The 20,758-nt window shown below is 44.9% G+C and overlaps 2 protein-coding genes across 11 annotated transcripts in view; both read left to right on the top strand.

Moving 5' to 3' along the window:
• Positions 1-8,099, top strand: part of cntln (centlein, centrosomal protein) — a 75,032-nt gene extending 66,933 nt beyond the window's left edge. Inside the window, 1 exon segment of the mRNA XM_051070270.1 lies at positions 7,297-8,099. Within this exon segment, the coding sequence (XP_050926227.1) occupies positions 7,297-7,407 (111 nt within the window). The 3' untranslated portion in view covers positions 7,408-8,099.
• Positions 8,100-11,671: 3,572 nt separating this feature from the next.
• The window catches only part of sh3gl2a (SH3 domain containing GRB2 like 2a, endophilin A1), a 50,720-nt gene continuing 41,633 nt past the window's right edge, over positions 11,672-20,758 (top strand). For 5 of the 10 annotated variants that reach the window (XR_007813234.1, XR_007813235.1, XM_051070578.1 and 2 more), the window contains exon 1: positions 16,163-16,425. Coding sequence is in view for 6 of the 10 variants with exons in the window: in XM_051070578.1 (XP_050926535.1) it covers positions 16,381-16,425 (45 nt within the window). In the remaining 4 variants the exon portion in view is untranslated. Of the gene's footprint in view, positions 11,761-16,161; positions 16,426-20,758 lie in introns of those variants that run through there. The other 5 variants (XM_051070583.1, XM_051070582.1, XM_051070581.1 and 2 more) reach the window with 4 other exon arrangements.

Raw genomic sequence — 20,758 nt, 5'->3', positions numbered from 1 at the left:
CCACGACACACACCAGACACTGTTCTCTTGTTCCCCAGATCTTCTTCTGACCTTTCCACCTTCCTCTCCCCCTCCCACACTAGCACACAGACACACACACCACTCTACTGAATCCATGTTTTTCCCTTCTAGCTGGACAGCTCTCAGTCCCTGTTCTCTGTCTCTCTCTCTGCCTCCATCCTCCTCTCTCTCCTCCTCCACTGTCCCGCATTCCTCTCTCTCTCTCTCTCTCTCTCCTCTCCTCTCTCTCCTCTCTCTCTCTCTCTCTCTCTCTCTCTCTCTCTGGCTCAGACCCCGAGGCAGCTTGTTAGTGGGGAACTAAATATTGATTTGGCGGGCCTGTCGATGCCGGGAGAATGAGCTAGTGTCCACCAGAGACCTCGGCACCGGCAGCCTGCTATCGACGTTTTCCGTGGGCAGAACAGGGGTGGTGGAGGAAGCGGGGCGGGGGGGGGCAGAGCTGGAGCTGGTGTGGGGAGTGGAGGAGGAGAAGAGCGGAGTATGACAAGGCTGAGACTCGCCCCCAGGTCCCTTTGGGGACCGCTGGGACCACCGCAGTCATCCCCCCTCACTGAAACAGACTTTTTCTATCCCCTTTCAAGTCCATCTTGTTCTGTTTTTTGTTTATTTATTTATTTAGAATTTTTTCCTCTCCTCTCTATCTGGCGGTTTCCTCTCACTGTCTGGGTTTTTAAAGGCGGACTGTCGTATCAAGGGGACACCAGGCTCCGTCTCTTCCTGTCTCTCTCGTATTTCTGTCTTTTTTCTGAAGGGCTGGAGTTACATCTCACAGACTAAGACATCAGAGAAAGGCCAGACACAGACGTTTTTAGCACCTGAATGTTGCCCAGTTCAAGTAGAGCTCAGCTAATTTGACTGCTATGATAATATGCGTGTGCTACATATGTCTGCCGATGCTGAGAGGCCAGGGTTTTCTTAGTGAGGGAATACACTCTGATACTGTACCCCCTTGGTTTCTCTACTCCCCGTCATAGCTTATGAAAGGCTCACCAAGCAGAACATCTGTGAAGTGGAATGGCCCGGCCTGTCACCCAGCCTGTGACACTAATAACACACTCCCCTAATAGTGATATGATCTTACCCCAGAGCTGCACTCACACACACACTCCTTCAGATAAAAAGACACAGAGACAGAAATAGACCCGGTGAAAGGAAAGATGAGAGAGAGATCCTTGTCCTTAACTGGCTGGCTGTCACTGAAAGAGGATGAGGATGTGTCCATCTGTGTGTGTCTGTGTGTGTGTGGGTGTGTGTATGGGAATGTGTACATATCTGAGTGTGTACATGCACACTCTGGACAGCCTCATCTTGTCACTGTCAGTGCCTAATGGAGCTGCCTGTGGGACAGCACTTTATTATCTCAGTGGCCCTGTCAATAGCAAACCCATCACTCACTCTGTGTTGGTGTCGCTGCATGCCTGTGTGTGTGTGTGTGTGTGTGTGTGTGGGCGGGTGGGCCATTGTTCGCAATCACTGTCATGCACCGCCACATGTCAACATAACAAGAAAGAGAGACGTCCGCAGCTCTTTGGAAACAGTTCGTTGTGGACTGTGTGTGTGTTGAAATCTATGCCGACAAAGTGGCATAGATTTCTGGAGCACCCTCACCGCTGCCCCACATGTCCACTCAAAACCAAATGAAACATTGCATTCATTTCCTCGTCTCTCACCTCCACTGGTGAGTTAATGAAATCAAACCCTACGCCTCTCAGTAGAGAGCCACCATAAGCGGCGCTCCGTAGCCAGGATCGAGGGACGGTGCTATCTAATAATCATGAGCAGGCCGGGGGGTGTACTGTATGGCTCCACAGCAACCCACCATGAATAAGGCCAGCGGTGAAGATGGAGTGTCCATGTGGGCCGTGGGGTCCAGGCACCGACCCGGGGAAGCATTGATTTAATTGCCTTTGGTTTATTTGTGGAGTCCTAATTATTGACTGGAGGTAGAATTTAATGGGCCAAGTCTTTATGAAGACAGGGAAATGACTGGCTTCTGCTGCTGGCCAATAATGAACAGGAGCAGCATGTACATGCAAGCGTGTGCACATGCACGCAAACACACACATTCCCCCCAGATCATTTTTCAGACTCATTTTGTACACACACACACCCATCTCAAGCCTCATGACAGCATAATAACATTTAAAAAGTCATTGACTCTGTTGATTTCTTTATGAGAGGACAGTGGTTTGGTTTACTGGTATGGGGCAGCGCTCAGGGCCTGCTAATATTTACCTCACAATCACACCCAGGGGAGACGTACAGGCATCACTTCTTATCAGCCTCCAAACTATAACAAGCAGGTGAACATTACATTAAGACAGTGGTAGAGACAGGCCGGACCAATCTGGACTGGACACGTTATAAAACAACACAGGACTGCAGGGCTGGAATCATTCCCGTCGTTTCAGACCTTTATCGAACGTTGGGGAGAGGTTCCCATAGCTCACGGCTACGACAGTAAATGGCATAATTTTTATGGTGTTAAATAACTTTATTTATGTCACTTCTTATCAAAGCTTCTCTCTGTGTCTGCACTTCATAGGGCATTACATCATTAACCCTGCGTATTAAACATATCAAAGGCTGCATGCTCAGTGCCTCACAGTGCTAATGTAGTGAGAAAGTTTTCCATTGTTGTTGGAGCTGTGAGGGTGAGGGGTAGTGTGTTGTGTTGTGTGGCTCATTATGCCTCTGTAATGACAAGGAACAGCTCTGAGTCCCACACTTCTCTCTGAAGGAAAGTGACTCTAATTAAGCCCCATTTAATGATTGAGCTAATTAAATCAGCCACTCTTTTTTGTCTCTGTATGTGTGATGTGTATGTTTGTCTGTGTGTGGAGGGGACTCGAGCTGAGCCTTTGTACTGTAAATATGTCACTGGAACAGTGGTAGGGACTGAGGGAGGAGGAGGAGGAGGGGGGTCCCTGGAGGAGACTGGTGTTAAAGTTGTTGTTAATAACTACTGTGCAGTCTGACTTATTCTGTGTGTTCAACTTACATAAATAGAAACAGCAGAAATAGCTTGTTCCTTGGTCATTAAAGAGGCTGGGGTCATTAGTTAACCTGGCAGGAGGTTAGACTGGTTGGAACAGAACAGGTGGATAATATTATTATTCCTGTAGTATGAGGCTGTTTTGGAGCTTTAAGGTTACAGCCAGTCTGATTACACCCGAGGGTCGTTCTCTGAAGCACCGTGGACAGAGAGTTAATGATGAAGGTGGACATTTTCTTACTGAATAAGTGTCCATGTGTTACATTACCTTATGTCACTGAAAGACGATCATTTTCTTGTTTTGTATGTGACAGTTTTTGCCTTAGGCACAGCCACTTTTGTTGATTGTCACTGCGTCCCAGTACATTACCCCAGCCGGTGAGCTGTACTGTTAATCACGGGTGTGTTCTTGATGAATTCTAAAGGTTGCATCTCTTTTGTATGGATATCACCTTTCTATATTTACTCCCCGATCGTGCCTGAATCACCTCATTTTCACACCTAATGAGTAGGAACCTGAAACAAAGACCCGGTGCTTTCCTGTGTTTAATCTAGGGTGTATTTAGGTCAGATCTCTAACAAATGCATGTTGCGCACTGAAATGATGTTTCCAAACAACGTATCAAGAAAAGGAGAGATTTTTAATTACAGTATTTGTGGCCCCAAGTGTCCAATTCCCTTTCATATCAGTCTCCAGTGGCCTAAAGGGGAGAAAAGAGAGGGATCTGCTCCGCTGCAGGGGTAGGTAATTACGAAGGAGAGGGAGAGAATAGGCTTGTCGGTGCTTTAGTGATTTTCTTACCTGAGCCCCTTTTTGCAAATGTGACATATTCATTATCAGAGATAATCAAATGCAAGACTTTTTAGTATGGTGCCTTTGTGCTCGGGCTTTCTTTTTTTTAAAATCTATTTATCATGTTGTTGTTGTTGTTGTTATTCCCTCGTATGATAAATTTGATTTTCAAACAAAAGTGAGAAGATCAAAGATCAAAGAGCTGTTTTCTCTCCTCTGTGAATAAAACTAGTGGAACTACTTCTCCTTTACCTTCAGCAGTGGCCTAGATTAGAGCCAGGGACACAGGCTTACAGCAGAAAGCCTTCACCTCTCTGAAAACACTCGTCACTCCAGTCTAACATGACACCTTTTTATATTTATTATGAAGTGAAGCAGGAGTGTATGTCTTTGTTCGTTACTGTACAGATACACAAACTGTATACAGGTTTTGATGTTACAAGCAACACACTCCTGTAGGACTTTTGAAGGACCCACTATTGCAGTTAAATTAAGCGTCATCTACCTAATTGTGACTATTATAACACTTTGTAGTTATTTGCCTAGTGCATGCAGAAATTTGGCTGATGTACACCGTTCTATCTGATTCCCCCTCCCTCCTCATTCTGTCTCATTTAGATATCCAGCAGCCTGACACAATCTCTACAACTGCTCACAAACTGGGCCCTTGGAAATAATTGCACTAACCCGTTCCAAGGGAGAAGACAAAAGAGCTGGGATGATCGATCTTTTAAGAAAAAAAAAAGTTGTGTGTGTGTAATGCCACTACCAGACAATGGTCACCGGAGTGCTGCAACTTTGAGCTGCTCCTTGCCTTGAGGTGTGCCCCAGGCTATAGAATAGCAATGTCATTTAATTGGCTCATAAAAACACCTTTTGCTTGCAGCTCCCGTCCTTTTCTTTTCACACACACACACACACACTCACATATATACACACACACTTGTCAGTGTCAGTGGCTTTATACGTCAGTTAGCTTCTGAAACATGTTCATGAAATCATACCTAGACAAAGGTCTGCTCTGCAGGGCCTGTTGAATAGTAATGGATGTGAGTTAGCTTAATGCTACAGTAGCTGTTTCAGTGTTGCCAAAGGGGACAGGACCTCTGCAAAAACACTGGTTGTGTTGCTTAGCGCTGCGGCCGACTTGGTCTGCCAAAGGGGACAGGGGCCCGGCTAAATCAACTGTAGCATAACATTACTGCCGGTTCCTAACAGTGCCTTAAGCAGCCCAGGGGACCGAGCAGAGCAGCTGCATCGCAGATCACCTCCAACCACCCCGCAGGGTATCGGTCCCCAGCAAATGTGGCAGTTAGATGAAAGGGAATGATAGTCCTGCTCGTAACGCTTGTAAGGCTGAGGGTGAGGATTGTGTTTCAGTTGGTCCAGAATTACAGATGTGAGTCAAAAACTGCAGGAAGACAAATCAGGACAAGAGGTGTTTTATTTTAACACGATACAATCATTTATCAACCAAGAGATTAAGAACTTTGCTCACTGTACATGATGATATATATCAACTTTAATGAAGCTTTACAAAGCTATCAACGCTGTCATGCCTCATACATTACACAGTTGTTATTCCTCCCAAAGGCCTCATGTTATCAGGTTGTCTGTATGTACATCAGTCTGTCCATCCTGTTCATTAGATATTTCAGGAACATCCCTGACAGAATTTCTTTAAATTTGGTATAAACGTTCACTTGGACTCATGGATAATTAGATTTTGGCGGTCAAAGAGCAGAAGGGGAGGATGTGATAATATTTCCTACAGCTTGACTGTTTGACATACAACCATGAACTGCAACAAACCCAGTTCTAGTCTGTTTGTAGACTTCCTGTCATCTCTCCACTGTTTGTGATAAAGAATGAAAATATTAATAAAGAAATGAAGAAACTGAGAGTAGATTGAGTTTCTTTAATAACTGTTTTCAGCTCGAATCGTCCTCACATTCAGTTTATCTAGATCATGTTTACCTGTTGTTTACCCATATTCCCATAGCTGTACTTTTAATGATCCAGTCCTCCCACTCTGCTGTCCCATAGAGCCCTGTGTTGTGGCTGTGTCTCTATTTTAGTGGGGGTTGTTTGCATAGTTAGTGGCTCTAAGTGCAATTAGCTGATCAGGAAATTGTGCGCACGTGTTTGTGTCTGTGTGTGAGTGTGTGTGAGTGTGAGACAGAGAGATGAGTTTTCCCAGGAGGACGGAGGCAGAGGGAGATGTCTCAGCAGTTACTTCACTGTAGTGGTTCCCTGAGGAATAGCTCTGTGTGTTTGATGCATCCAGTGCTGCTGGAACTGACTCCCCACTGTACAACACACACACACACACACTTCCCAGCACACAGGGCCTTGAGTTCCCAGCTCCTGTTACCTTTAATGAAGAAGAGAGAAGTGTCGAGGGGCAGGGGGACTGTGTGAGTGTTTGTGTCTGAGGCTCTCTTTTCTTCAGATGTATTGGAAATTGATAAGATGATGGTTTCAAATCACATCAGAGTTGCTTTTCTGTGTCCTTAAAACATGTCAGCTGCAGACCTAATTCCAATATGTGCTATGAGTTTCTGTTAATCACTTCAAAGCAACTCGATACCTCCTATTCCCTCCTGGAGATGTTGTACAGTAAAGTTCAGCACGGCACTTCAGGCTCGTGTCAGCTTCTTTCTGTGCAGATGGTTTCAATAGTTTATCTTTTCTCCTTTAAGAGATAAAGAGTGAAACATTTTATGATATTGGAGTCAGTGTTTTCAGCTCAGGCCCGTCCATTTCTTCTCTCAGACCATGTGACCTGGGAATTTAATTTGTTCCCCTCGCTCAAAAAAAGGGGTTTGTAACTGCAAAGTGAATATTTATGGGCGATACAGTATGAATCCCGGCCTTTGATCAGATGCCCTAATGACCAGAAAATCCTTGTGTCGATTCAGAGGAAAAGCTAAATTAGCCTTCAGTCTGAGGAGAGAACTGCCCACTTCTTTATTTTCACCTTTCCAGCATCTCCACGACAACAATTAAGAAAACACAGGAAGTGAGCCTGTGTCATCCTGTGCGATTGAGTGGACATCAGTTCTGATCCTCTCACCTCTTCAGTGCAGACAGAGTCCTGTAAAAACACAACAATGCTGTAAATGTCCCCAGTGATGCAGTGACTGTTTTAATTAAGCCTCGAGGCATGTCTGCTGAAAAGTAATCAACTCAAGCTTGAGAATGGAGCTCAGAAGAAAGGAGAGTGTTAAAACTGCTGCTGTGTAGCCTGAATTGCTTTGTCAAAACATTCAACGTGAACAGTCCCTCAAAAGTTTCACAAGTCCTCAGGCCCCATCTGAAGCTTCTCTTGTTTTACAGAACAACAAATAAGCTCTGTGAAAAGCTGCCAGGTGTCAAAAACCAGACTTTTTTAATAGTGGTGTATTTGTGTGTTTTCCTCATTTTCTCTAACCCCTTTCCTACTGCCGCCCCCACACCCTTTTTCTCTCCTTCCCCTCCCCTGCAGATCCCCTCTGCCGGCCAGCTAATGGAGGCTGTGCGCGTGAAGATGAAGGAGAGGAAAGTGCTGACAGAAGAGCTGGCCACGCTCGCAACACCAGTCAGCGAAAAAGCCTGACTCCCTGGGCTGAGGCTGGGAAAACTGTCATCCTCTTCTTTTTCTCCCTCCCTCACCGGTTCCTGCTCAGTGGGAGCCGGGCTGAGCCAAGCTGAGCCGGGGCAGCAGAACCAATATTTGTGAGAAAAGCGCTGTCGACTCACTCTGGGCCACTGGCGCAACACAGCAGCCCGGCTTTTGTAAATGAGCCCTCGACATCTGTGTTAGCGCTCAGTGCACTGCGTCTATCAGACAGGGCCCTTTAGCGCCAAGCTAATTTACAGTGCAGCCACTCTCAACGCAGACCTGGGGTGATAAGGCAAATGCTTACACTAATGTTTAAGTTTGACTTTTTTTTTTTAACTCTCTTTTACCTCTCCCCCTAATTTATTTGGCACCTGAAGGACCTAAGGGTGCAGGGACTTGACCCAGCAATGCCAAGTCGACACTTTGAGAAAGTCAAGAGTGCAGCACAGAGAATATTCACTGAGAGAGGTTAGAGCCATTTATCAGACCTGATTTCTCTCACAGACTCCATCCAATGATGAGTATTTATTTCTCAAGTAATTTAAGTTTAAAATGACATAAACTCATATGGTTTCTGCTCTGGAAATATTTGTTCTGTTGATGACTTTAACAGACAATTATGCTCATCAGTCGTTTTCTTATAAAATCCTCTTCCTTCATTTCTAAATAAAAACTCATTTCTCTTATTTCTGTCTATATTTTCTTCGTTAAACTCTGTGTTGCTTGTGAATTTCTCTGTCTTGTTTCTGGTCTAAATGCTCTGTTGTATTTGGTTTGTTGCAGCAGATCAGAGGACTGTCAGTCAGAGTGTGATGGTGACTGAGGATGCTCTGGTGGACAGCAGGGTTCTCACACCTCTTGTCATGATTGACAGCTGACTGTTGGCATGGTTCCTGTCTGAAACAAGTGACCCCTGCTGTTGACATCATTAACAAGGGTCCACATGAGCTCAGCTCAGCATAGCATAGCACAGCACAGCTCAGCACAGCACAGGGGTGTATTAGACGAGTGGTTCCATCCTTGACATATCTACCTCCAACCCCTTTTATCTCTTTCCCTTTTCCTCCCTCCCTTATTATTCATTTTGAATATTAAACCATGATCCTGGTCTCCTCTGTCCTTGAGTTGGCTTCCTACACAAGAGACCTCACACTCCCTTTAAATCATCCTTTTTTTTTTCTTTTTTTTTTTACCTCTCCAAGCTTTTGTTTTCCTCTTTACCACTTTCCTCCTTTCTTTTTATTATGTATAATTAACAATGGTGTGAAGAATCCTCCGTTCAGGAATTAAAAAGAAATAATTCCACTTTTTAATCCCCCCTCCCTTCTCAAATATATGCTAATGATGTCGTTTTCCTTTATCTTTTTATAATAAAGGATTAGGCCAGGACTGTCTCTGGCTGCAACTCGGGGACCAATTTAGCTGGGATCCAGGAGAGACAAACCCTGGTGGTTAATTACCATTCATTAACATAGTTTGCATCTTTTCTTCTTCTCCAATACCCAGGAGCCAGCTATTGTCAATATTTGTCCCATATAAATTTCTGCAGTTTTTTTTTCCGAGTCACTGTCCTCCAGCGTAATGCAGCTAATGACAAACATTAATAACTCAGAGAAATCCGGTGGCGCGGCGGGTAAAGAAGAGCAAAACATCAGTGCCACGCAAATTATCTCCAAGCCCCCCGCCCCACCCCTCTGTCTGACTGTCTATATTTCTCTCTCTTCCTTTTAGTGTGTAATGCATAGTCAACGTGTTTGCTCGCCGAGCTTCGCCATCCGGCCTCGGCTGACACACTGCTCCTGCTATCTCTGTGACATATTCAAATGTGGGCCCCCTCAGCTGGTTCTCCCCTGGGTTTAATTAACCTGGCCTTGCCTCTGACGCTCCCTCAGTGAAGACGTTAAAACGATCTTGAAAACACCCTTCAAACAGCCTCCCACCACCACCCGAACACACACACCGGTGTCTTCTACTAGGTGCTGTATATGATTCATCTTCTTTTTTTTGTTCCTGTGTAGGAATGGCGTGCGGTACCCTTCTTTTCTTCTCCTTCACTCTCTCCTTGTCTTCCACCCTTCTTTTCTTGTACAGCTCTCATTAAGAGAGCTTTCCTGTGGGAATTACTTTGATCAGTAGTTCCAAATGCAAAGTTTTCCTCCTTTCCCCTCTCCCTTTTTATTCATTCCAACACAATCAACTCTGTGTCATTTTGTTTCCTCTGTCTTTATCTCTCTCTCTCTCTCTCTCTCACCCTGACTTTCTTTTTAAATCCAACTTTCCTTTTTTTTTTTTTTTTCCCTCCACAGATTCCTGCAGGAGATTGCTCCTGGAGGGGTGGAGGAGGTCAGGGTCACGGGTTGACTTTGGGGTCGATCGATGATTTGTGTTTGTGTGTGTTTTTGTTGTGTGTGTCCCAAGGCTTTGCAGTTGTACTTTTAAGTTCCCTCAGTCTGGTGTGAGTGCGTGCCACTTGGGTGGGAAGACGTGTAGCCCACAGTACAAAGAACAGTCAGAGCACAAACAGAGGATGTCTGCAGCCTCGCAACTGAAGCACAATTAGTCCTTGCAGATCTTGTCAGCCAGCTGTGGAGTGAATAGAAAACAGCCTCTGGTGATTTCCTTTACTTCACTGACACAGTTTCACACCCTGGCTATCGCTGCCAATACACCAGTCTGCTTTGATTCTTCAGCTGCAGACACTTGGCACTGCCTTAAAAAACAAGGTACTTGTGACATACAGCCAAATGTGTTTTTTGACAAATGTATAATGCAGCATGTTTACAGTTTTCATTGTGTCTACCCTCCATGTTTGATCCACAGAGAGCTGGCTCACTAACAAAAGGTAGATGCTGTTTACAGAGTGTATGACAGAAACCTCTCTACGCTGCTCTGTTTCTTCTGACTGTGGTGTGAAAGTTTAATCAGCAGACTAATCATAATTATATGTTTTAAAACTTTCACCTCTCAGACATGGCCTCTCACTACATCCATGTATAATGTGTTTTTTCATTACATCAGATGCCACCTTAAAAAGAAAAAAGAAATCTATCTCTCCTGATGCACATATGCTATGTATACAACCTCATTGATCTTCACTTGAACAAGTCCCTTATCCTCCTCTACACCACTCCAGACATGAAACGGCAGCAGATTATGGGTGGATGCGGCCCGCCGTGGGAAGCTAGGGAGCAGATAAAAAGGCCAGCCACTCAGGGGACTAAAGCTATGTTTTGATGCTGTGTGATAAAGCAGAGGCATAGGGCGAGAGGAAGGGGAAAGTTTACAGGATCTATATATAAATATATATATCTATATCCTCTGACTTCCCTTTTTTGGATTCCTCTCCCTCCCTCTATCCTCTTTGTCTTGTCCATTGTAACCAAGCTCTTCCTGTGTTCGTTCTCTGGAGTTGTTCTTTGACACTCACGCTCTCTCCGTCCCCGTGGACTGTCCTAAGCCTTGCTCATGGCAGCTGTCTCTCTAAAGCCGTGGCCTGAGCTCCTGGGGAAAAAAAAAAAGGAGAGAAAGGGAGAATTGAGAGAGGGGTTGATCTGATCTCTAATCCAGCTCTTCTTACAGCGTAGGAGGGAAGCTGCAGTCCTCCACATCACCTCAAAGAGAAGCCACTCTGAATGTGACTACCTGAATCCTCTGGTGTCTTGATGACTAATTGGGGATGTTGTCTCAGATGGTGGAGAAAATGTGGCTCTTCATATCACACATGAGTCGAATTGTCATACCTCAGTGCACTGTATTGTTTTCAGAGATTTCATGATTTCAGATTATGCCAAGCTTTAAACAGAGGTTTTTGATCAGTTGGTAAACTACCCATAGTGCCATTTTGTTCTGTGCATTCAGAATCAGAATGAACAGCTAAAACAGAATCAGTCTTCACTGATCCTGGCTACTGTAAAATCCATCCTTTGTTTTCTGCTCCAGCATATATAATAATACCTTAGTCTGGGGTGTATAGCTCCTGAAAGCACCTCTCCACCTTGACTAACTTTTCCAAGCTCTCATTAGCGGACTGGCTGAAGTTTGGAGGGTACGAGGCGGGCTGGCAGATTACCCCCTGTAAAGTAGCACACCTCAGGTAATCACACTAATGAATTCACCCACCCCTCTTTTCTTTCTCCTTCTCCCTTTACTTACTTCTCTCCCTTTCTTCCACAGTGGCGGGTCGGCGCAAGAAGTGCCAAACAACAAAGAAGTGTTTGTTTGCATAATATTAGCGCTGCACGCTCGCGCACAGTGGCGGGGGCCTGACTGCAGGACTGACTGGAGGCTTCCCATGAACACAGGTGGAGCGGGGCGAGCATCACTGGGACCAATTAGAGCAGAGCACAGGTACATTAGCATGTTTGAGTGGAGTGGGACGGCGTGGGGATTGGTAGACCTCACCAAACACACAAACACATGACCGCGGTCTGGTGTGTGTTAGCTGTTTGTCTCTGCTGACATGACTGGCATATGTGTGACAAATGACCCCTGGTCTGCTGTCACAGCACATCCTCTATTCTCCATCTGCACCTACACACACACACACACACATGTTCTACTCACATGTACAACTGCAGCAGAGTTGTTCAGGGTTTTATTTATGATCAAATATAAACATGACCATTTGCTAATGTTTTAAAGATTATTATAAAAAAGTAAAGTCAGTTTCTTGTGGGCTTTTGCCTCAAGGGTGAATAGAAACAAGCAGGGAAATGTGATTCACGTGTGTTTTATGGATGCAGACAATGAATGTAGCTAACAAAGTAGACCAGGTGCTGCTGAGCCTGAAAAGAGACAAAACTACCACAGGAAAAGTAAGGTAAAAATTAAACCATTAATTAAGATAATTAAGGATCCAAAGCAATCCCTCACCCAGCGTTTAGTGTCTGTCTCCATCCTCCCAGCCTCCACAGGGAGGCGTCAGTGTGCCACAGCAACAGCAGTCCTATAAGATCCTGTAATGTCTGCGCTTCACGTTTGACCCAATCCCTAATGCTGAGCTCAGACACCCTGCTCCACAGGCCTCAGAGAGACTGAGAGAGACATATGCTCTGTGGATGAGACTGAGTTAAAAAGGTCAGATGAAGCTTTGCCTGTTGCCTGTTCACTGAGGTGATCAACATGTCTGCATTGGCGAGTATGGATGAGACAGATGTAGAAAGCTCTGGATGTCGATGGTCTGTCTTGGTTTACGTGCCTTACCAATGTCATGCAGAGGTCACCATCAGTATCGGTGCTCCCTGATCACGCTGCTCAGCCTCCTCAGGAAAGATTACACCGGAACACAGACAAATTCTGTCATAGTCATGGAAAGCATCTCTGTTAGAGAGCTCATCCACTGGATACAAGAGGGGTCAAGTTAAACCATTCAGTCTACATACTGTATGAAGTCTTTGGGGTCACTCACAGGGTTTACCTCAGGAACATGTCCTGTAGAAATGGATGAAGAGGTGAGTACATCTCTGTGGTAAAGACGAACTTGGCGGTGTTCACAGCTTGTTGTGTTTCACATCAACATAGTCTTGTATCCAGTTTGACCTCAGCTTTTTGTAATGATTTAGTTCTGATGACCTCATTAGACTGGGACCTCCAGGTCTGATTGAGAGTCAGTACTTCCAGGTCTGAGGCCATGGTGCTCTGCTGGAAAATGGTGGGTTGTCTCTTAGGGTTGGGCATGAGTTACTGTCCCAGTTAACTCCACATGAAGAAAGAATGGAAAATCAGATTGATAGGTATTTGTATTGATTGATGAGGATCTGCAGGTGAGGAATACCTGTTTCGTGCAGAAAACAGATTTTGCCTTAGCTGAAGCTTGTCCAGTGTCAGCACTAAACATATGCAGAGAAACATTAAAGTTATCTTGATATTGTAAATAGGTTTCCGTTACCACAGAAATAAGACCTGAGTAAACAGTAGAACAACAGAATATCTGGATGTAAATTTTACATGTGAAAACTGTCTGCACACTAACATGCTGCTGTTATGTGAAACCATTCCTACTCTCAGACAGTGCTGATGACAAAAACGAGAGCAGTGGTCAGTGTAATAAAGTTAATGCCAACAGTCTCATATTTCACCTGAGCCTCCATCTGTCTGCACAGCACAGGTCAGATTTATTGTCTCCTGAGTGAAGACAAATGGACGCTCACCTCAGGCCACACACATACAGCTCACTGAGCCGTGGGACCGAGCACTTCATCAGAGCTGCCCACCGAGGCCAGTGGGACAAGAAAACTGAGCAAAGAAACTGCACTCAGGTCAGTGTCGGCCAGTTTGATCTATCACTCACACTCTGTTCACTTGTAAGAGCTGCTCTGATAAAATAAATGTTTGTCAGTCACTGTGCTGCTACAGTGGATCTGATATAACCCGTATGCATGCTGTTTTCACTCTGAGAGTGATAGGACTCACTGTGTTGACGGCAGTTTAACATGTTTATCATCGTTGCTGCATCATGTCTGACCACTAGGTGGCAGCAAAACATCATAGTTTGGGATGAGGCAGTAAATGAGCTGTGAACAGACACACAGAGATCCATAAAACAGCACATAACAAGCATTAAACTTTATAACTTCTCACATAAAATCTATAGACTTCAGACATTTATTTTGAGAGTCAGACTCTTAAAATTTTGTATTCTCGTTGTAGCTGCAGTTGATGGCATCAACTGTGTGTGAGCTGTTGTTCATCTGTGACTTAATTTCCATTACAATTTGATAGTATCTGTCAGAGGCACATTTTCAGGATTACCTTTTGATATTTCGCTCCATGTTTTGTTTGGTATAGATATATATCCATAAGAGGTAATCCCGGTTTTCTTTTTACGTTCCTTCTGAGTGTATGTTTAGAAACTCACCAGAAGATGGCGCCACTAACATAACAAATGTTTCTCTTCATTTTTTTAGCAGCTCTGATCTGATCTGCTGTGTGATGAATTTGACCACAAGAGTAGATATTTTTTTTTTAAAAGTTGTTACTGTCAATATTAAATCCGCACTGTGTGGATGTGTTTTACTCTGCATCAAACTCTAACCCTACATTCCCTACACCCAGCCTGTGTACACATTACTACACACAGCAATGACATTATTGTGTACACACGTTGCGTTTGTATTTTATCACCCAGCAATTACCTCTCAGGATCAAACAAATGAGCTCTAGGTAAAGGTTTTAATCGTATTTGAAGAAGAGATAATGATAATAACGTGACTAATGTAAAACGTCACAACCATGTTTTAGTGTATGTGTGAGTGTTTTGACTGTTTATTAGAGTTTATTTCCTCTAATGTCCAAACTCAGTTTGTTGTATCTGGACTCTTTCCAGCAGCAGATCTGGTCCACACTGACGATCTGAGTCTTGGTGATCGGCAGTCCGAGTCTTATTCTGGGGCTGTATCAGTGGCCATATGGGCTGAGTCTCTGTCTGTCTGCCCCAGTGGTCCGACCACAGACCCGCCATCTGGCGTCGAGGGGCTGCTGAGCTGACTAATGTGTGCAGGTGATTTCTTAGCTTTAACTCGGAGACATAACTCGCAGTTTCGTGCAGACTTTTAATCGTCTCAGCCGGAGAGTGTCGTGATGATTCTCCGGACAGTCTGGGTCTACCAGAGGAGGTCTGCTGCTGCTTAGTAAAGAGGAATCCCGCTGTTCACATTACTGTGTGTCCCAGTGTTACAGTGAGTGTGTGTGCAGAGCTAATGCCCACATTAAAGCCCACAACCGCACTGCTGTCACAAACTCTAATTTAATTTGTTTGGACATAAACAGGTCCCCAGTGTCTCATATTGCGCCCTAGATGTTTTAGCGCCGATGCTTTCTGTGCCATTACGCACAACCATTACGCACCAGCAGCTTCTATGAACGTTTTTAATGAGCTGATGACACTGATGGGTCAAATTTATGATGTGTGTGTGTGGAAACAGATTCTGTTTGGACGGAGCATTAACAACAACTCAGTGAGACAACACGAATTAAAAAAAAAAAAAAAACAGGAAATGGGAACTTGAGTATTTACGTGATAACTGTGAACTCCATCTGCTGAGGAGGATCGTGTCATAAGATGGAAAGCTCCAGAACAGCTACCAATGGGCCTTATTGTGAGATTTTACTGTCAGCTTCTGTTTCCAGGGTCAAGATTCATCTTGTAATCGCGACGTAAATGCAATAGTCAAATCATTGTTGTATTATAAATGTTGTCTTGTTGGTCCTGAGACACGAGGATCAAAGTCAGTTAAACACAGTTTTTGTTCTAAGTGACCCTCACTCGCATTTTCATGACACAAGTTAACACCATGGTGTGATCTCTGTGTGTAAATCTGTTTTTTTTTCCACAGAATAGGAAGGAAATTAGTTAGTTAGTTAGTTAGTTAGTAGTGGGAGTTGTGTTGATTGAGCTGTCCAGGGTGCTGAGCTGGGGTCGCACCGCTGAAGTTGAAGCTGTCCAGGTTGTTTCTACAGCTAAGTTTCATTCTGAGGTCTGACTCCTCACATTTTACCCTGAAATCCTCAGACCTGATCTCCTGATGTTGATATGAAGGTTAGATAATCTCAAGGTGATGTGACGTTCCTCACCCTGACGTCAGATTAAAGCTCGATTTAATTGAAACTTAATTCAACCCCCCACCCCAGTCCGTTCTCGTCCTTCTACTAAACGAGCTCAGATTAGAAATCTCTCGTATGGAGTGCAGCCGTGTAAAGGAGGAGGAGGAGGAGGAGGAGGCGGCTGCTTTAAAAGGAGCTGACTCCGACGTCAGAGACGTTTCAGACATGTGGCTCTGACATCCAATAGCCTGACCAGGACTTTAGTCAGCCCCTTTCCTCGCAGGAGATCCCTCTGCTGAAGAGCATCGTAGACAGGGTTAGATCCGCGGCTGCAAGAGCATCACCACACACAGTTAGGGACCGAGACCTCCTCCTCTCCACTCTCCTGCAGATCCTAATCCCAGATAGAACCGCCGTGTAGCGACCATGTCTGTAGCGGGGCTGAAGAAGCAATTCCACAAAGCCACTCAGGTAAGAGGAGGCGACGTCCTGTCCTCCAGCTCTCTCTACATCTCCATCCTGAGCTGTCTCACTGATGGAGAGGTGGCGTTTGGGTGGTGCAGATTCACCTTGACTCGTTTTGGTTTTTAAATGACCTCCTCGTGCAGCAGCTCTCCGATGGAGATCTATCTCAGATTCAGATGCAGGTTTCTGTCCTGCTGCTGGATCCTCTCCCCTGTAAACCCGCCGTGCTGCAGCACTGCACCAGAGGAATTATTTATTACTCGTGTTTTACCCTGCAGCCTCCGTCTCTCTGTTCTCTGCCAATGTGATGGCATGGCGGGAATACACACGGTGATGATTCAGTATGTGTGTGTGTGTGTGAGTGTGAGGGCAGATGGTAGTAGCAATGTGGTGTAGTGATGTCGGGGACGTCAGTTCCTCTCGGTACCCTTCAGATGACATTCCGCGGTGAGAAGCCTCAGAGCCGCAGCTCATGGCAGCCGCTCGCTCTCTCGCTGCGCAGGTTGGAGCTCTGAACCAAGCTCGGTTTTAACTCAGAGTTTCTCTCAGCCAACCACAGAGGGAACTCCGACCTGCACCGTGTTATGCAACCGTTAAGTGCGCCTCGGCCGGAAATCCGCTCCTGTTCCAGCGGCACGCCATGACCCCGGCGCCCTCTAAACGCACTTACCGCCAATTGCGGGTTTCCATGATGAATTCAATTACACCACCTCCATCTGACGCTGAATCAGCCGGTTTTATCAGACAGAGGGCCCGGTGCACGTGAAAATATTCAGCTCAAGGTTACTGAGGCTCTGACCATCCGAGCTCAGTGTGAGTTAAACCATCAGTAACTCTGGAGCCAATCAGAGCTGTGGACAGAGATCTGTGGTGCTCTGAGATGGGACCTTGATGGTCAGAGACTCGGACAGATCTGTCCCTGCAGCTCACACGCACACGCAGGCACACAGCTCTGACTGACGGTTATTTCCGGTGTGAGCTGAGCGCTCTGGGAGGTTGTCCGTTTCTAGGGGTGAGTCACAGGAACACTGACAGTCAATCTCAGGCTTCACACAGCATGGCAAGCCTCACACACACACACACACACACACACACACACTCACTCTCTCTCCTCCTCTAGGTCACCCAGTCTCCACCTGGCCTTAGTTACAACTCCCAGTTTGCACCATTCCTCATCTTTACGAGCAGTTGTCTCTGAGATAGGCGGGAGTAATGACTTAATTGTGACACTAATAATGTGTGTGTGTGTGTGTGTGTGTGTTGAAGGTCACAACCTCTAGATATTAAACTCTCTTAATTTCATGTTAGAGCTGAATAACTGAGCATAAAGGAGCAGTTTGTGAGGACAGGAGGTCATTAATGCAGTTACCAGCAGTGATCCAGTGTGGTGATACAGTAGAGCCCAGTACTGTATTTATATGTTGCCATTAGTCATTTGTGTTATTGTTAATGTCACACTGACATTTGAAAGACGTGTGTAGACAATTAGAGTCAGACACAGGAGAGTTGGGATTAAATTTCAATCACATGTCCTTGAAGAGCAGCAAAAATAAAACTCACAGGTTAAATAAAACATCGGAGATCCTCATGTCCTGCTGTTAAGACACTTCTCAGTTTTAATGAGGAGGTGGTCTGATCAGACTGGGAGTCGACAGCAGCTCACACAGGGCGTTAGACGGCTGCACAGATTGTGTTAATTCTGTGTGATGAGTCTACTGTCAGCCGTTAGCAGAGACCTCTCTGTTCCTGCAGATGTTTCTCTACTGCCTCTGAATGTGTGTGAGGTGGAGGGGATGGGGGGGTGTATCAGCATTTATATCAGTAAATATACAGTGATGTGACTCTCAGTGTGTGTGTGTGTGTGTGTGTGTGTGTATGTAGCTGAGTGTGAAAACATGTGAGTTTGTAGATTTTCACACAGCTCAGTCTTCATTACTCTGGTTTATTCCCAATGAGATTCAGTCAGCTCCAGGCCCAGAGTTTGAGCTGTCTCTGTGGTCTCCTGCTGTCTGTTCCTCAACATTACACCCCCCCAACACACACACACACACACACACACACACACACACACACACACACACACACACACACACAACATGTCTTCCTCCCCAGACTCCCAGCAGCAGAAGGCTCCCCTCAGCTCCTCTGTTCCTGAGCCACAGCTCTGTAATCCAGGCCCAGACTCACACAGGCAGAGACCCAACAATCTGGACACTCACACGCTGACACACTCTCTCACACACACACACACACACACACACACACACACACACACACACACAGTACAGACACACACATTACCCCCACCCCAACACAAGCAGAGGGGTTCAGGAGATGAGATTAAAGCTTGAGACCAGGGATTTAAAAGAATCGGATAGAACAGAGTAGAGTATCTGCATTTATTTTACACAGGTTGGACAATCATTGGCTCATCCTCATGACTCAGTGCTGTGAGGAGGTGGCCTGGATTAAATAATAGCTGTGATGATTAGTCAATCAATCTATTAGCTCACTGACAGAAAATGTATCTGCAGTCAAATCAATAATCAGTTTAAGCTATTTTTCAAAGCAAAGAAAAAACAAAACCACAAATGTTGTGGCTGCAGCTCCTGCAGTGTGAGGATTTTCTCTGTTTCTCGGTTGCTGTAAACAGATCTTGAAAAAGACAAAATGCGATGGGTATTTTCTGACATTTTATAGACCAGTTGATGAATCAAGAAAATGGTCTGCAGACTAATCAGAGATGAAAATAATCATCAGTTGCAGCTCTCAGTATGTATCAATGTAACGGTTAATGCTCACTGATTTGCAGCATTACTGAAATATTAAAGGAATAGTTATCTCAGTATAAGTCAGTCAAGGTCTCTGAAGCCTGGGAAATGTATATTGTTTCATAATGTATTGTTATGTTGCCCGTTAAATAAATAAATGGAGCCACAGCAGCATCATGGTTTCTATGTAGATTGGAACAGATTGCAAATCCTAAAATGCTGCATTGACCTTACAGCCCAGTGCGTCACTAATTACTAATTAGCAGAGCAGCTTTGTCTGAAGTTTAGTGAACATCAGCTGCTCGGAGAGAGAAACACAATCCACATTCCTGTTCATGGAGGCTCGCAGCATCTCTTCATTACAGACTTTATGGACTCTGCTGAGAGAAACGACTCATAAATACACACACACACACACACAACCTCAGTTTCACCTTCTCACATACATCACTGAGTCATTTATTTCACACAGACACAATCACACTGTTCTCTGACAGAAGACATCTCTCTCCCTTTCTCTCCCTTTCTCTCCCTCTCTCTCTTTCTCTGTCTCTCCCTCCCTCCCTCCCTCTCTCTCTCTCTCTCTCTCTCCTCCTCCCTCTCTCTCTCTCTCTCTCTCTCTTTCTCTCTCTCTCTCTCTCTCTCTCTCTCTCTCTCTCTCACCCAAGGACATCGGGGCTCAGAGTGGTGCATTAATAGCAGGGGCCATTTTAAAAAGAACAGAAGCACGGGGCATGAAGGGTAAAACCCAGTGGGTCCACTAGAAATTGCTTTTTGTTTAATAACCAGAAATCCATCACTCCTTCTGACTGTGGACTGAGTCTCCACATACTCTGTAATAGATTATTATTCATATAGATTATTTGTATTTTATCCAAGCAATATAACATGGACCTGCTGTAGAAACCTGATATTTCTCTTCCTGTGTCTTTAAAGGTGACGATTTCTCTCTCATTACGTCACAAGTCAACTTCACCTCAGAGTCAAATGAGTCATGGTTTGAGCAGATGCTTCTTTCATGAAGCTGCTCCCATGGAGAGAGGTGTGTGTGTGTGTGTGAAGGCTTGTTATTCGGGGCTGTTGTGTCCACTCAGCTAATGGCTCAGACAGACAGTACACTGCTCGCTGCAGCAGTCTCAGCTTGTCGTTACTTTTTCATCAGGCCCCAGTTTAAACACCAGTTTTTATGTTTATCTTAAGGCAGCAGAGAGCATGTTTTATCTGAGTGGCGTGAGCGTGTGCTGCCAGCAGGAAGACTAAAATGTGTTCATTAAATAGAGACTGCAGTGGAGAGAGAGGAAACAAAGAGAAGAGTCTTTGGGGGTTTTAGTTTTGCAGCTTTTGCAGATAAAATGGTTGTTTAGCTTCTTGTCAGAGTCAGAAAGAGGCTGACAAGTTTCCTCACAACTGCTTCTGAATCCACATCATTCAGAAAATAGTCTGAGTTTGAAGACACTTCATTTGGGTTTTATGTTTTTATGTTGGGTCAGAGACTCTAACAGTTAGCTGCACTAAGTATCATCTTTAAACTCTGGTAAAATCATAGATATGGGAGATGTTTTTGTCCA

The sequence above is a fragment of the Lates calcarifer genome, linkage group LG5 (assembly GCF_001640805.2).
Source record: "Lates calcarifer isolate ASB-BC8 linkage group LG5, TLL_Latcal_v3, whole genome shotgun sequence".
NCBI lineage: Eukaryota > Metazoa > Chordata > Actinopteri > Centropomidae > Lates > Lates calcarifer.
Note: the sequence above shows the minus strand (reverse complement) of the source record. Positions and strands in the feature narration are given on the sequence as shown.